General features: G+C 46.4%; 1 protein-coding gene across 1 annotated transcript in view; it reads right to left on the minus strand.

The window, feature by feature from the left end:
- Positions 1 to 17344, minus strand: part of ALK (ALK receptor tyrosine kinase) — a 357461-nt gene that overhangs the window by 72586 nt on the left and 267531 nt on the right. The window contains exons 7-8 of the mRNA XM_054171222.1: positions 11679 to 11807; positions 9395 to 9495 (exon numbers count right to left, since the gene is read on the minus strand). Of these exons, the coding sequence (XP_054027197.1) occupies positions 9395 to 9495; positions 11679 to 11807 (230 nt within the window). The remainder of the gene's footprint in view (positions 1 to 9394; positions 9496 to 11678; positions 11808 to 17344) is intronic.

The raw sequence follows: 17344 nt of genomic DNA on the forward strand, positions 1-17344 counted from the left end.
AGGGAGAGGGTCCAGAGAAGGGCTATAAAAATGATCAGAGGCACCTCTCCTACATGGACAGGCTGAGAGAGTTGGGGTTGTTGAGCCTGGAGAAGAGAAGGCTCCATGGAGACCTTAGAGAGGCTGCCTGTTACCTGAAGGTACAGAAGAGTTGGGGAGGGGCTTTTTATAAGGGCCTATGGTGACAGGACAAGGGACGATGCTTTTAAATCAGAGCAGGGTAGATTTATATTGGATATTAGGAGGAAGTTCTTTGCTATGAGGGGGTGGAACACTGGCACAGGTTGTCCAAGGAGGTGGTGAAAGCCCCATCTCTGGAGACATTCACAGTTAGGCTTCATGGGGCTCTGAGCAACCTGATCTCATTGGGCATGTCCCTGAAGAGGGGTTGGGCTAGATGAGCTTTAAACATCCCTTACAATCCAGTGCATTCTATAACTCAAAGTCAGGCATTGGAGAATCTTGCAAAACACCCTGAAGAGAAACTGAAGCTGCAAGTTGGATGACACAGCACTGGACAGTAGCTGAGGACACCTTTGGGAAGTGTCAGTAAGTTTTGTTCATGAATATGAACTGCATTTGAGGCATGAAGTTTATCACATTAGCAATAGTTTTGTTGTTGTTGTTTCCTCACTAGAAATGAAGGAATGGTTGCACACAACAGCACAAGCAAAAGTATCTATTAAGACTGCTCAGCAATTCAGACTCAGGCCCTTATGGATACGAAAGATGACCAAAAGGTCTTATTTCTGGGTTATGCTTGGCCAGATGAAGAACTGTGGATGATCAGTCTCTCCTGTAGTCTGCTGATGCTTCTGCTTTTGCTTAGGACTCAGATGTGCAAAGAAAAACCTTAAGTAAATGATAAATTGCTAATTAACTGATCTCATCATGTAGCTTTAAAATATCTAGGCAGGCAGAAGCAGCTTGTGCTTTATAGGAGCACATCCCCACGGCTTTTATTCTCACACTGGGTCTTACTTATGCTTACTTTTATAAAATAAGAAGCTCATAAAAGCTCCTTCTTTTGAGGAAACAAACAGGCATAAATTAAAGGTGACAACAGAAGAGAAAGCAAAAGAAAGTTTGCAATGCTGCTGCTGTACTGTGGAATGAATCACACAGAGTCACTGGATGTCAGGGGCTGGAAGGGACCTCCACAGATCATCCAGTCCAACTCCCTGCCAGAGCAGGGTCACCTAGGACAGGTCACACAGGAATGCATGCAGGTTTTGAATGTCTGCAGAGAAGGAGACTCCACAACCTGTCTGGGCAGCCTGTTCCAGGGCTCTGCCACCTTCACAGTGAAAAAGTTTTTCCTTATGTTCACATGGAGCCTTCTCTGCTCCAGCTTGCACCCCCACAGCAAACTCCTGTCCAAGCTGTCAGCCCATGGCTTGGATGGGAGCACACTGCATTGGGTTAGGAACTGGCTGGAGGGCTGAGCCCAGAGAGTGGTGGTGAATGGTGCCACAGCCAGCTGGCGGCCAGCCACTAATGGTGTGCCCCAGGGATCAGTGCTGGGCCCCATGCTCTTTAACATCTTTATTGATGATCTGGATGAGGACATCGAGTCCATCATCAGTAAATTTGCTGACGACACCAAGCTGGGGGCAGGAGTTGATCTGCTGGAGGGTAGAGAGGCTCTGCAGAGGGACCTCGACAGGCTGGACAGATGGGCAGAGTCCAACAGCATGAGATTGAACACATCCAAGTGCCGGGTTCTGCACATTGGCCACAGCAACCCCATGCAGTGCTACAGGCTGGGGTCAGAGTGGCTGGAGAGCAGTCAGGTAGAGAGGGACCTGGGGGTGCTGGTCGATGGTAGGCTGAACATGAGCCTGCAGTGTGCCCAGGCGGCCAAGAGGGCCAATGGCATCCTGGCCTGCATCAAGAACAGTGTGGCCAGCAGGAGCAGGGAGGTCATTCTGCCCCTGTACACTGCACTGGTTAGGCCACACCTTGAGTCCTGTGTCCAGTTCTGGGCCCCTCAGTTTAGGAAGGATGTTGACTTGCTGGAACGAGTCCAGAGAAGAGCAACAAGGTTGGTGAGGGGCTTGGAGCACAAGCCCTATGAGGAGAGACTGAGGGAGCTGGGGTTGCTTAGCCTGGAGAAGAGGACACTCAGGGGAGACCTTATCACTCTCTACAACTACCTGAAGGGAGGTTGTAGACAGACAGATGATGGTCTCTTCTCCCAGGCAGCCAGCACCAGAACAAGAGGACACAGTCTCAGGCTGCACCAGGGGAGGTTTAGGTTGGATGTTAGGAAGAAGTGATTGCCCATTGGAATGGGGCTGTCTGGGGAGGTGGTGGAGTCACTATCACTGGAGGTGTTCAGGAGGAGACTTGATGGGGTGCTTGGTGCCATGGGTTAGTTGTTTAGGTGGGTTAGATTGGTTGATGGGTTGGACGTGATGATCTTGAAGGTCTCTTCCAACCTGGTTTATTCTATTCTATTCTATTCATTGCCCCTTGTCCTGCCACTGGACATCACTGAGCAGAGCCTGGCTCCACCCTCCTGACACTGCCCTGCACATCTTTATAAACATGAATGAGGTTACCCCTCAGGCTCCTCTTCTCCAAGCTAAAAAGACCCATCTCCTTCAGCCTGTCCTCCCCATCTTTGTGGCTCTGCACTGGACTCTTTCAGGCAGTTCCCTGAGGTCCTTCTTGAACTGAGGGACCCAGACCACAATATTGCAGATGTGGCCTCACCAGGGCAGAGTAGAGGGGCAGGAGAACTTCTCTAGACCTAATAGCTACAGCCTTTCTAATCCATCCCAGGATGCCCTTGGCCTTCTTGGCCACAAGGGCACATTGTTGTCTCATGGGCATCCTTCCGGCCACCAGGACTCCCTTTCCCCTTTCCTCAGCCTCTACTTGTCCATGGAGCTGTTCTTTCCCAGATGCAAGACTCTACACTTGTCTAGGTCTTCAACAAATTTCAGGTATTAGATCCTTCAAGCCAATGACATGTGGTCAGAAGCCAGGTGGCAAAGGAAGGAAGAAAAGATAAAGACAGTGTCCAGACTTTGAAAACAAGTCTGCAGAATTAAAAGAAGAGGATGTTAACAACATTATGCAAAATGAAGCACATGAAAGGCTGCACTACAGGCATATATATGTTGCATTTTTCATGCTTATAAATGTTCTGAGTCAATGTTATTACTGTGTACCCTTTCAAGTTACTTAAAGCTGAAGGGAGAAGGAAGAAAGAGCGATCCTCTGCAGGTGTCAGCACAGGGCTCAGAATGCACTCCAGGAATGATTTATATTATTGATTTACATGATTACAAAAATAACCCAGAACCTAAAACCCCAACACTTTTGCATGGAGAACTGAACTAACAGCTATAGAAGATGAACACATCCTATCTATAAACCTGGATGCAAAGACAAACTTCAGCTATGCTACTTTACACCAACACATTATATTTATTTTCTAGAGGGAGTATGTTTTCAAAGAGTAATTTCAGGCTTAAAAGAAGTCTGCATCAGTTTAAAGGCTTTCAAGAAATTGCTAGTTGAAATGTCAAAACAGCATCAGGAAAAGTTTTTCATTATTTCAAACATGGTCAAAACCACAAAGCTCTTTTACTCTCACAGGAATCTATTTTCTTGTTTGTTTGGTTTGGGTGTTGTTCCCCTCCCTCCCTACCCCCCCCAGCACAACTATAACCTTTAAAATGTTTGACCAAAGATCTAACAGGGAAATGGAATACTCAGGTTCCCAGTCACAATGCAGTGCCTCTTGCAATGCACCACCTCCTCTTGTGGAGATGTATGCAATAATATTTGAGGCTAAGTTCAAGTTCAGGCAACACTACCACTGTGGTCATTGCCCTCCATGAGAGCCCACACCAAAACCACCTGTGAGGCTTCTGCTTCTCAGCTATAGCACTATGGTCTGTCACACAATCACAGCATCACAGAATGATAAGGGTTGGAAATGACCTCTGGAGATCATTGCATCCAACCCTACTGCCAGAGCAGGTTCACTCAGAGCGGGTTACACAGGACGGCATCCAGAAGGGCTGCGGATGACCCCCGAGATGGAGACTCTGCTGCTTCTCTGGACAGCCTGGTCCAGTGCTCCACCATCCTCAAGCTAAAGAAGCTCCTGCTCATGTTTAGATAGAGCTTCTTATGTTCAAGTTTGTGCCTGTTGTCTCTTGCCCTGTTACTGGGCATCACTGAAAAAAAGACTGTGCCCATCTTCCTGACACCCACCCTTGAAGTATTTAGAAGCACTGCTAATATCTCACCTCAGTCTTATCCTCTCCAGGCCAGAAAGCTCCAATTCTCTCAGCATTTCCTCCTAAGAGAGATGTTCTAGTCCCCTATTCATCTTTGCAGCTTTTTGCCATACCCTTTTCAAGCAGTCCCCACACTTCTTGAACTTGGGAGCCCAGAAGAGGACACAGTCCACCAGCTGAGGCCTCAGCAGGGCAGAGTAGAGGGGCTGAGCAAAGCACAGCCTGTCTGAAAATCAGTCTCCAGACTGTTCATGTTTCTGCAGTGACTTTCAACCAGAAGAGCCATTACCCACCACAACATGAAATCTCTCTGGATGGATATAACTGCCTCTGCCCAGGCAGGAACACTCTGTACCAAGCCCTCACAGAATGTAGCAGTCCTAGACCAGGTCTTAAATCTTTAATGACATAAGTCCAAACTCCTTTGGAAGATAAAGGTATTACTCTTGTCATCTACAGGCACCCCAGCATCCTTTAAAGCAGATGGCAGGGAGCATCTCTGAAAAATGGAATGAAAAGCAGTTGAAAGCATCTGACTACACTTGTACAGCAACAAAGCTGAGACTAAGGGAGATGGCATTGCCTCACTCTTCAGCTATGGGGGGCCAGCACTGAGTCTCCAGCTTCCACATGAAGTCAGGCACTCTCTAGGTATCTGCAGTGCTCCTGTGCCAGCTCTCAGACATCTTTGCAAAGTGCTGAGAAGTCAGTGGTGATTATGTTCTGGAACCTGTGCACACCTAGGGCCTACCAGCTGTGGCAAAGCAGTTTAATCTTGCCATGTGTGTGTCTGGGATGACAGCACTTCTCTGGACTTTAATTGCACTGTGGTTTCCCAGACTCCCAGACAGCAGTCCTAGAGCTACTAACAACATGCATATGGATTTCTTCTTCAAATGAGGAAATGTCTAACCACCCCACAATCTTCTTTACCCTGTCAGCCTTGGGCAGGCCAGCTGATTCCCACTCAGAGGAAGAGAACTGCAGTGTGAAGAGAAGGGGCAAATAATGCTGTGCTTTATTGGTCAAGCTCCAGAAATTCTGCCTTTCAATCAGGCCACTGTTTGGATTAATTCTTCTCACTGCATGCAGGAGTGGATGCTCAAGTGCACATGCTTTGTCCTCAGTGAACTTTTACATGCGGCTTGAAAGATTTTTACTCTTGATTACTGTGACTGCCTGGTTCCTGAAGAGTATTCTGAGCTTTTTGCTTCATCTCCCCTTTCTGGCTGCTTCAGGGTAATGGAGCATCTCCTCATGGACTATTCATACCACTTCCTGAAGTCCCCCAGGACTTAGCACAAGTGCCACAGTCTCCCTCTTGCACATACATCGGGTTTTAAACACACATTTTAATGGGGTCAATAGGCAAAGAACTCTCCTGAATGTGCAACATGAGAAAGATCACAAAGCCTATGGCTGTGCTGCAAAGCAGAGAGAGTCTCTGAAGCCAGGATACTCTAGCCAAGGTTTTATAAAACAACAAAGAAAGGGAAAACCAACTGAACCACAAACAAAGGGCAGCAGGACAAACTAAGGGCTTTGACTTGCCATAAGCACTGAAGAACAAAGGAAATGTAAATATAAAGCTCCTCAAAACAAACAGGAGCAAGCTACAATACTGTACACAAACTGCAAACCCTAAACGCGTGTGGGAAAGTACAAACTGTGTTTATTACAGTATCTCTCCTCTGCATTTTTACCCTCTTCTGATCTTTTGATGCATGTGGAGCAGTACAGAGTTCAGGCTGATTTTTGGGTTTCTGAGTTAATAAGAAGCATCCTGCAGGGCAGGGGAAACACCAGGGAAATACAGCCTGCAAACAGCCCAGCATGACCAACCTGAAGCTGGAGAGAGCACTAAGATGGAGGGTCGGGCTTGCCCTGCACATGGCAACAATGTCTATACCAAAGATGCACCAGGGGAGCTTTAGGCTGGAGGCTAGGAGGAAGTTCTACACAGAGAGAGTGATTGCCCATTGGAATGTGCTGCCCTGGGAGGTGGTGGAGTCACCATCACTGGAAGTGTTCAGGAGGAGATTTGATAGGGTACTTGGTTGCATGGTTTAGTTGATTAGGTGGTGTTAGATGATATGTTGGACACAATGATCTTGAAGGTGCAAACAGCTGCCCAGAACCTCAGCAGGGGAAGTGTTTGTACCAGGCCACCCCACAAACTTCCAGGGTGTTAGCAGTCATTTTCCCCAAGTCATCTCTCTTGCCAGTCTATCACAGTGGAAGATTAAACAGCCAGGCTGAGGGAGGAAAAACAAGCCTGAAGCATTAGCAAAGTCTTTGTGGCTGGCACCCACTGTGGACTGCTTGACTGTTTCCTTATCAACATTGAGGCCTGGCTGTACAGACATTCTGTTCAAAAAACCCAGAGTGCTCCACAGCCTGGTAAACTGCACTGCAGGTAATGCTCCTCCTGCTGAGGCTGAAGTTATTAATTCCTATGAACACCTCAGGCTAAAAAGCAGGGTGTCAGTATTCGCCATGTCTGACATGACCAGATAAAAGCAATTTAAGGGGCAAGGGGAAAAAATAGTAGTTTCAGTAAACAGCAGGTCTAGGAGTGCCCTAGAGCTTTCATGTAGCAGAGAGAAGAGAGTGGTGTCAAGATCAGCATATATGGGATGTCTGCTGGCCTCCTTGCTGCTCTCAGGGCTTGAGGCATGGGCCCTTTGGTAAAGTCTTGTTCACAGAGCAGGAGGTAAGCTCCACACACCCAGGAGAGGTGGATGACCTGAATAGGCAGGGCAGGATTCTCAGTCTCGCCTGCAGGAGTTCAGCTGAGCTGGGCACATTGATACTGGGGTAGACATGGCTTACAAGGAGAAGGAAGGGTGTTAAATGACAGGCTTAAGGACAGTCTCCATCATTAATATATATTGGTGCAGGATGTGAAACTGAGCCAAATCTCTCTGGGGTACTGGAACCAGCTGTCAGAACAAGCCACTATGTAACTGAGCATGGAAGGAAAGCAAGGATCATGCGAGCTGCATCAAGTACAAGTAGGAGGGCAGGTTTATGGCTTGCTTTGACTGTGGAAGAATAAATGGGTCTAATTTGCACACACTTGCTGAGATCCCTTTGCCCCATGAATCATGAGTGAGTTTTGTCATCGGGATTTCAGTTGCCAGAGAACCTATCGTGGTTGTGGCATGCCAGGTGGAGCTGTCAGCAGTGACAGGTAGAAGTGCCTGAACTTGAGCCAGTTCAATTGGGAAGTGATTGAGGGTGAACACATACAGGACAGCATTGTGTTATTTTCACAACCTCTTTTCTGACTATAATCTCACTATAAGGAAGTCTGTTGGCACCTATTGGAGGCAATAAGTGTGTACTGGGGGGGGAATATCTCGTTTTTCCTCTTGTGTTGTGCTGAAAAGTAGAATTAAATTATTCTGCTCACAGACAGATTATTCCAGTAAAATAGAATTTGAAGCCACCAGGGACTCATTGAGAAGAGAAGCTTTTACACTATGTGAAAAGGCAAGAGACAAAACACTTGCCAAACTCCTTGACTCTTTATTAGCGACAGCTGCAAGGCTGGATGTGTCCGGAAGCCTCTGAAGCGCCAAGGGGAGTGGCGGAGGTGGGATGGCACGTGAGCAGATGACATGCATGGCAGCTTCTCCCCTGACAGCAAGTTTAATTATTGCCACTGTTGTATGCACAAGGAAAAAATACACAGATACTGGAGAATCATTCACTCTGACTCCTGTGTCAGGTGGATCATAAAAAACACTCGCTCTTGCTGGTCCATGGCACAACAAGGTCTTAAAATATTCAGAATCTCCCTACGCCTTTGTTACAGGAGGGAGGAAAACCAAGGGAGGGTGTATTTCCTGAAGAAGGAGGGCATGCAGTGATAGGGTGAGAGGGAATGCACTGAAGCTGGAGGAGAGTAGGTGAAATTCTTTGTAGTCATGGAACAGGTTGCCCAGGGAAGTTGTGGATGCCCCTTCCCTGGAGGTGTTTAAGGCCAGGTTGGATGAAGCCTTGAGCAGCCTGGGCTGGTGGGAGGTGTCCCTACCCGTGGTAGGGAGGTTGGAACTAGATGGTCTTTGTGGTCCCTTCTAACCCATAGCTTCTGTGAATCTATGAATGTATCAAAGACAGCAAAACCAGATGTCCTTTGCTATATGAACTGAGACATCCACAGAAGTGAACTGAACCAACCCAAACTTTAAGTAAAACCATCTTCTTCTATGTACTTTCATTCAATGATTCCTTTTTTTACCCTTGCTGCATTTTAAGATCACTGGAATAGGGAGAATCTGATTCTTTGGTCTGTTCAGTGCTCAACCAACAAACTGTGCTTTGTTAGGATCAATTTTACCAGATCGCTGTGCTCTAGGTTCCAGAAGTTTCTGTGACACTTCAGGGTGACCATTCATGATGTGAAATGCTCTAAGCCACTAGCCATGCTTCAAAGTCATCAGTTACACATAAATCTTACCACCAAAAAGATGCAAGCAGGCCATCTTTTTGTAAGCTGCAGCTTAAGAGTTAAGTACAACTGACTCAGGACTGACAACCAAGTGCAGCAGCCTGGCAAGCTTTGCTATTCTTGCTTAAGTTGATGTCTTATGAATGTCAACGGCTTTTCTACTTGAGTGTGGACCTGGTTCCCTGCTACATGGATTTATCTCTTCAGCATTCCTATGAACAATCTGGGGCTGAAGTGCAGCATGATACAAGACCTGCCAGCTCAAATCCCAGCTGTGCTACAGAAAGCATGCACTGCATTTTCTGAGTAGCCCGGGGGCAGTCCTGAAGCCTGTTCTTTCCTGCATCTTGCAAATGCAATGTTTGCTCATGCAATAAGCTTCTTCCTCTTCCTACAGCATATACACCCAATTAAGAGGAGTGCAATACATCATTTGAGGCCATACAATGAGCACAGGAGATACCAGGCTTTTCAGAGCACATTTTTATGGCATTTCAAGCAGATAACCCTATCTTACCCCTGCACACAGGGGCATTAAATAAGTATGTTTTATAGATAAGCCAACAGAGAAAGCAGTTGCTGTGTTACTGACCTAGTGCCTATGCTTGGAAACCACAGAGTCAGGCAGATAGAAAAAAGCTCTGCAAATTGCAGAAGAAAAGAAGACATCACAACTTGCCTCACAGGGGGAGTTCCTCAAAGGAGCTGGAAATGCAGTGCTGGTCATGACAGTGTGTGCTGCTGCTGGTACTTTGCTGGTGTTAAGCAGGAGGGCACAACCTGGATAAAAGAGCAGGAAGAAGGTCAAACAGCAGCACTCACCTTCTGGCTTCAGGGTTTGCAGAACCTCCCCAGAACCTGTGTTAGCTGGCTCCTACTACAGGAAAATGCCGGAGTGCAGAGGTTTTTTCCCAATTTATTAGGAATGCAGCCTCATCTACCCAGCAAACATCTTCAGGAAACACATGTGAGGAGGATGCCTGCCTTCCCCTTCTGCTGCTCCCTGACTTGGTGCTGTTTTTTTCTCCTGAGTAATTAGTGACAGAACAAGAGGGAATGGCCTCAATCTGTACCAGGGGAGGTTTAGGCTGGACATTAGGAAAAAAAAAATTATCAGGCACTGGAACAGGCTGCCCAAGGAAGTGGTGGAGCCACCACCCCTGGAGGTGTTTAAAAGCCATGAAGGTGTGGTGCCTAGGGATATGGCTTAGTGGTGAGCTTAGTAGAACAGGGACAATGATAGGACTTGATGATCTTGAAGGTCTTTTCCAACTTCAATGATTCTATCATTCTATGAGTTCAGATTCATCCTCTTTGCAAGGAGAGGATATCATACCTTTTACACACAAAAAGTAACTTGGAAGAGAATATTTATCTTGGCAAAACCCACAGCAAAATACAGCTGTGATAAAATACCACCAGAGTAACATTAATGCAGGCAAAGGCCTCTTTGCTCCTTGAATCATTTGTTGTAACAAATTAGAAAGTATGCATCTGCACTATTGCAGCTCTGCCCTCCACTTCAGGAGGGCATCACTACTTAGAGCCCACTCTAGGCTTTCACTGAAACTCTCTCTACAGCACAGACAAACCACAGAATAGTGGAGGTTGGAAGGTGCCTCTGGAGATCATCCGGTCCAAGCCCCCTGCCAAAGAAGGATCATCTAGGGCATGTCATACAGGAGTGCATGCAGGTGGGTTTTGAAAGTCTCCAGGGAAGGAGACTCCACAACTTCTCTGGGCAACCTGCTCCAGTACTCTGGCATCCTTACAAGGAAGCAGCATTTCCTCATGTTGAGACGGAACTTCCTGTGTTCCAGTTTGTGTCTGCTGTCCCCTGCCCTGTCACAGGACACCTCTGAAAAGAGACCGGCCCCTTCTTCCTGACACCCACCCTTCAGGTAAACATTGATCAGATCCCAGCTCAGCCTTCTCTTCTCCACACTACACAGCTGCAGGTCTCTCAGCCTTTCCTCATGAGACAAATGTTCCTTCCCTTAATCATCCTCTTAGCTCTCTGCTGGACTCTTTCCAGTAATTCCCTGTTTCTCTTGAACTGGGGAGCCCAGAACTGGACACAATACTCCATGTGAATCAAGGATCAGTGCACTTGCCAGCTCCTCACAGTACCTTCTTAAAGGCTTTTTCCCTTCCATCACTTTGTGGTGTGCAATACTTGAGGCTAAACCACCAGATGGCATGAATCAGAATAGCTGCATTGTAGCCCATACCAGTTCACTCAAAAGTAGATAATCTTACTCCAACTCTGGATCTAACTTTCTAAAGCACCTGTGGGATTATACATTGTTAACTGTGCTGTTAACTGATGCTTGGTGCCTCAGCAATAAATGCCTTCAATGTTTTATGGCCTTGCATTAGGAAAGGTCTTACCCTGGCAGGCAGCCTGGTTGCCAAAACTCAACCAGCAGTAGTTCAGCGTCCCAGCCTTCAATGGTTTGTATGAGAAGGACTACAAATGAACTACTGGGCTTTGGGAAGGAGAACTAAGTACACAGTAATTATACATGGAAGTGGAACTCAGGGCAATGGAGCAAAGAGAATGAAAATTAGCATGTGAGCAAGGAAAATTAGGATGCGAGCAGGGTAAAAAGAAGCAGTACAAATAAACATAGGAAGTAAATAGGAAAACTAGAAAGAAAAAAACAGATCAGCATGAAGGAGGGTATGAAGAAGGCTCACACAGATAGTGGGGTGGTTGTGGAGGTGTTCAGAAAGGGTCATGATCCGTACCCAGCAGCACTTGTGGAAGCCTGAGGTACCACTCTGTAACCTCAAGACTAGAAGTGAGCACAATAGTCAAGACAGAGCAGAAAATGGCTTTGTTTCACTGGAGGCTGAATCTGTAAGTAGACAGGAAAATGGGCCTTTTGTTTTCTTTCCTCTCCCCACCACTTGTGCACTCTTCTGTTCTTTCTCAGCTTTTACTACTCATTCTTACTCACCCTCTACTGAAGGGAGACGGCTGTGCTCCGGGCTGCCAATCCGCCATGGGGAAGGGTGGGACACAGAGCTCTGCACCCAGCCACAGTCGCCTTCTTCAAACGAACAGTAAAAGCCAGACGGAAGCCTTTCTGCAGGGGGGAAAAAAGCACACAGGTGAGTGGAAGAGGAGACTCTGGGGCACAGAGAGAAGCTGCAGTGACCATTCTGACCCAGTTTTCCCAGGACATGTGGGCACCCCCACAGCTGCTCAGTCCTTTGGTGAAGAGTCATGCACGTGCCTGACCGTGGCAAGCGAAACAACACCCAGACTGTGACTGACTACCCCTCAACACTTTGACAAACCTAAGTGAGAGGACACATTTCACTGTACACTCCGAGGTCTCCTAAATAGGGAATGAAAATCACGTTACAGTGAAAATCATATTACAGTGGCAGTAACCCTAACTAACCCTTTACCTCATAAACAGGGTAGTGAAATACTGGAACACGCTGCCCAAAGTTGTGGTGGATGTCCCATCCATGAAGACATTCAAGGTCAAACTCAATGAGGCCATAAGCAACCTGATCTAGTTGGAGATGTAGCTGTTTACTTCATGGGGGTTGGACAAGATGACCTTCGAGGGTCCCTTCCCACCCCATGCATTCTGTGATCCCAGGATTCTGCATAGCTGGCTTCTACAGCTCTCCACGTTTGCACCCACTCAGGGCTACATCTCGGAGATGGTTTTCCTAACTACTACTTCTGCAGTCCCACAGAAGGAAATCTTTCTGACACAATTCCCCTTCCTTATAGTCTATGTCCCTAGTCAGCCCAGCTCAGCACCATGACCTCCTCTCACTGATGCAGCCTCAGGAAAAGCACTGAATCCTTTTGTGCCTGTGAGTCTGCTGGGTGAGATGAATGGATGAAAAGAGGATGGTTTATTTTAAGCCATACTTTCAGGCTGTGACGCCCACCCAGTCTGTCAGTGGCTTAGGATTTCAGGCAAGTTTCCAGCTCCAAACAATAAAGATCCACTCACAATTTTTTTGCCTTTAAATTAACCAGTTTTAAAGTAATAGTTATCCTATTCAAAGGTTAACTCCATGCCGCCCATCTCCTTCTCTATCTACACTGTAAGTTTGTACAAAGGACCTAAGTACTGCTCCTTTTGCCCTGAGCCATGTGAACAGTTTGCTTGGCTATGAACCAGCCATTTCCTTCAAAACTCATGAAATACTTTTTCCCCCATCATCCTCAATAAACCCTCTCTGCCTCCCTCCTTAATTTCTACTGTTGTCGAGTTCCACCTTTGCATTTCCCTCCTTCAACATGAGGCCAGATTCTGTACCTATTAAGCAAGCTTGGCAGAAAATGTAGCTTGTAAAATGCCACCAAAAATCAGTTCTACTATACTGTCATTTTTACTTCTAGTGAATCATTCATGAGCTTTAATACAGATTCCGCACCCAGGGTGCAGCTGGCAACTCTGTCAGGAGCTTGAATCACAATGTACTTCAGAGAAACAAATCTTACATCTACGGCTCTTTAGCAGGGCCGACCCTGGAACCTGAGATGTGAGAGCTATGTGTTACTGCTACAGAATTACAGAATCACTTCAGCTGGGAAAGACCTTCAAGATCATCAGGTCCAACCAGTATCTAACTCTCCCAAGGCTGGTGCTAAACCATGTCCCTCAGCACAACATCTCTGCCTCTTTTAAACACCTCCAGGCATGGGGACTCAAGCACCTCCTCCCTGGGGAGCCTATTCCGTCACAAATTTTTCTTCTAATATGCAGCCTAAACCTCCCCTGATGCAACTTGAGGCCATTTCCTCTCATGCTATCACCTGATACTAGGGAGAAGAGACTGAACCCCACCTCACTACAACCTCCTTTCAAGGAGCTGTAGAGAGCAATGAGGTCTCCCTTCAGCCTCTTCTACAGACTAAACACCCCCAGTTCCCTCAGCTGCTCCTCAGAAGACGTTCTCCAGACCCTATTTATTTTTCACATGCACCCAAATCCATTCTGAAAAAAAATCAAAACCTGTGCTGCAGTTAGGGCTTCTCCAAGAATTTCCTTTTGAAATCATTCAGTCTCATGTTTAAATGTGAGGCTGCTAGGCTTCCTTGCGTTTTAGCCCTCTACAGAACTTGATTCAATTTCATTGTGCAGCCTGAGGCTGGGATCCAAAGAAAAATGACAAATTTTAATGTGTCCTGAATTCCTACTAAAACAGCTTGGCTCAGTGTCCAACTGAATTCATTTAATGGCCAGACGCTATCTAGGATGATGTAAACAAGTCAAAGCCAGCAGGAGGAGTCATCTAAGTAGCAATCCCTGCCTGGAGGCCAGAAAAACCTCCCTGTTGATGAACAAGTAAGGACATAAATAAGAAACTATTACTTTCCCAGCAAATTTCAGTCCTTCTCCACAGATTTACTTATTTTTAAATGAATTTTAAGATATCCCCTGCACTGGATACATTTTGTTTGCTGCTTTCCCTTAGTTTGAATATTGCTCCTTCACAATAGGTGCTGCTCTTTGGCAAGCACCTCTCTGGTGAGTCTCAGTCTTTGGAAAGTCTGTCATTCAAACACATCAGAGCACACACTGCATCGAATCTGCAGCACAGGAGGGTCCACCTCAACATGAGGAGGAATTTCTTTACTGTGAGGGTCCCCAAGCCCTGGAGCAGGCTGCCCAGAGAGCTTGTGGAATCTCCTTCTCTGGAGCCTTTCCAGCCCTGTCTGGATGCATTCCTGTGTGACCTGTGCTGTATTCTATGCGCCTGCCCTGTCGGGGGGTAGGGGGGTGGGGGGTGTGTGGATTCCATGATCTTTGGAGGTCCCTTCTAACCCATAACATCCTGTGAGCCTGTGATGAGAATCATAGAATCTTCTGCTTGGAAAAGACCTTAAAATCATCGAGGAGTCCAATCCTAATCTTCTGTCCTAGTTTTGAGCCATGAGCTACCCAGAGCAAAAGGACAGAAAATGTCTTTTACCTCTTCCCAAGGAGGGAAATAACAATGCTCCCCACCGGAAATTCTGTTTACAAACATATACAAAAGGCACTCAGGTGAAAGGAAATCATTCACAAATGAGGCTCAGTCCTTCATCTGTGCCTGCCAGGCCCAAACCTTCCAGAGCCTTCCACAGACCTCCACCCCACTCGGCCTCAGCAGGCCCAGAGGTGCAGAGGGAAACTCACTGCCAGACAAGGCCTGGAGAAAGCCTCTCCCCCTCAAACCAACACATCCCCCAACTGGAGAGAAGACAGAGAGAATTGGCGACACACTCCCTTAAACAGAGAGACACAGGAAAACAGAACAGAATAACAGATTACACTATCCTGGAGAAGCTGCCTGTCCCCCTGGGACTGGAGGACTTTTCTTTATAGCTCATAGAATCATGGCGGTTGGAAAAGTCCTCAGAGAGCACCAAGTCCAAGCTGTCACCCAACACCTCCTGGCAACAAAACCACGGCTCCAAGTGCCACCTCCAAGCCCCTCTCCAACCCCTCCAGGCACAGGGACTCCACCACCTCCCTGGGCGGCACATCCCAAGGGAAAATTACTCTTTCTGGGAAGAAATTTCGCCTTACCTTGAGCCTAAACTTCCAGCTTGAGACTGTCTCCTCGCGTTCTGTGGCTGCTTGCCTGAGGGAAGAGACCGGCCGAAACCGGTCTGCAGCCTCCCTGCAGGTGGCGCCAATTAAGTCCCAATCCCCCCAGCCTGCCGCACCTGACATCTCCCCGTGCACACTGTCAGACCACAGCCCTAAGCTCCTCAGCCAAAGGGCTTTTAAACACCTGCAGGGAGGGTGATTCCACCACTTCCCTGGGCAGCACATCACACTCCACACTTCCATCGGTGCTGGAATGCTCAACTGATGTCATTGAAAAGTCAAGTAAGTGAGGGGGCGGGGGTTACACCGACTGAAACTGCCATGTTGGACATAATCATTGCTGACAGAAACCGCACAAGATTTCAGCCTCGGTAATATTAATGCGCAGCTTGTGGATATAGGATGGAGAATAGAGTAATCAGGGAATTGTTTGGGTTGGGAAAGATTTGAAGATCATTGGGTCCAAGCATTATCTATCAAGTTTGGTGTTCAGCCATGTCTCTCAGCACCACATCTATGAGCACTGTGAGAATGCTAGATTCTGTGGTTTCATTCGAGTGATCAAGCAGAGAAAAGCTGTAGGGTGGTAAGCTTGTTTCTAAGCAAATATTTTAAAGGCTTCAGAACTAATTACCTTTCAAGGAAAACCTAAATAAATTCAAGGGTTGGGGTGGTTTTTTGTTTGTTTCCTTAACTCAGACTTTTCATTCTTTAATAGCAAGAAAAATAAGCAACCAGAATAATTTCTGAAGCAGATAGCACAAGCTCTTGATGCAAAACCAGATACTACATTTTAAACTTTGAGGGGCAATTCCAGACCTCTATTATAAAGGGCAGAAGCATAAAAGACTACTGTGCTATCTGTGGACCTTTCCCAAACTCAGAAGCCAAAGAGATCAGCTACTCAAACAATTTAAAGCAGCACATGAATCCAAAACATGAGTTTGTCTCCATGTCTGCATCTATGCTAGCAAAGTTGCTCAGATAAATTCTATCAGAAATGAAGCATAAAAAGGGAAAGTACTTCTCAACAGTCAACAAAGTTATCCTTTAATGCCAGAAGGATTTTCTGAGTTTGATGCTGCCAGAGGTTAGAATTTGTTGCTGGAAGTACAGCTTTTGATCAAGAAAGAAACAAAAGGCTTAGTGTACACAAGACAAGAACCTTAAGAGAGTACAGCCTGGCAAACAGGTTGTTACTTCATCATTTTGCTTGCAGGGAGACTCTGCTGGGCTGTATCTATCACTAGGATATAAATGAATCCAGGGTTTTCCTCATGCATTTTTGCTGGAAAATAAACAGGCTGCTGTAGCATTAATTATCTATGCTCTCTTGGTCACTTGCTCACGTTATCACAAATTCATCTTTGCAGGCTCCTATTCAAGCTGCCAATCTGGTCTCTTGTCAGATGTGTGCATGCACTGCTCCAACCAGATAGCCTAGCCTGAGTCACTCCTCTCACCCATCAGATCCTATTCTTCCTTATCTCACCTGGAAACGTGTTCAACATCCTCAGATATTCAACGAGGCTGAGTGAAAACTGCCCCATGACCCAGTGGTTCTGAGGTTGATTTGAAAGATGTCAGACATTACTTCCACCCCCTGTTCCAGATAAAATTTATAAAATGGGGAAAGGCAACCCCAGGAAAGGCTTCAGTGAGCCTTTTGTTCTGACCTACACCAGAACTCCAGACCATGGTCTTGGAAACTCTGTGTGGAAATTGGAAGTTCTGTGTTTAAAGCAGAAGAAAGAATCAGTCCTGCAGGAATATTTGAGTATAGCTCAAACAGTAACATGCTTCTCTCTAGGGTCATCCCTCTCTGATTTTACCCTCACTACACAGACTCTCTGCTTGCATGCATAACAAGCACCATGGTATTTTGTTGGCCATTAATAAGCAAAGAGATGGTAACAAATAGCTGCTGTTAGGGAGAGGGTTTTTTTATTTTCAGCTAAGAAAGGAACCAAAATCAAATGAAGAGAAAACAATAAAGAAACAAAAATCTTTACCTGCACAGACTGTGAAAAGGCTAAAAAACCACAACCTCC

Source organism: Dryobates pubescens, chromosome 2 (assembly GCF_014839835.1).
Source record: "Dryobates pubescens isolate bDryPub1 chromosome 2, bDryPub1.pri, whole genome shotgun sequence".
In the NCBI taxonomy this organism is placed as follows: Eukaryota; Metazoa; Chordata; class Aves; order Piciformes; family Picidae; genus Dryobates; species Dryobates pubescens.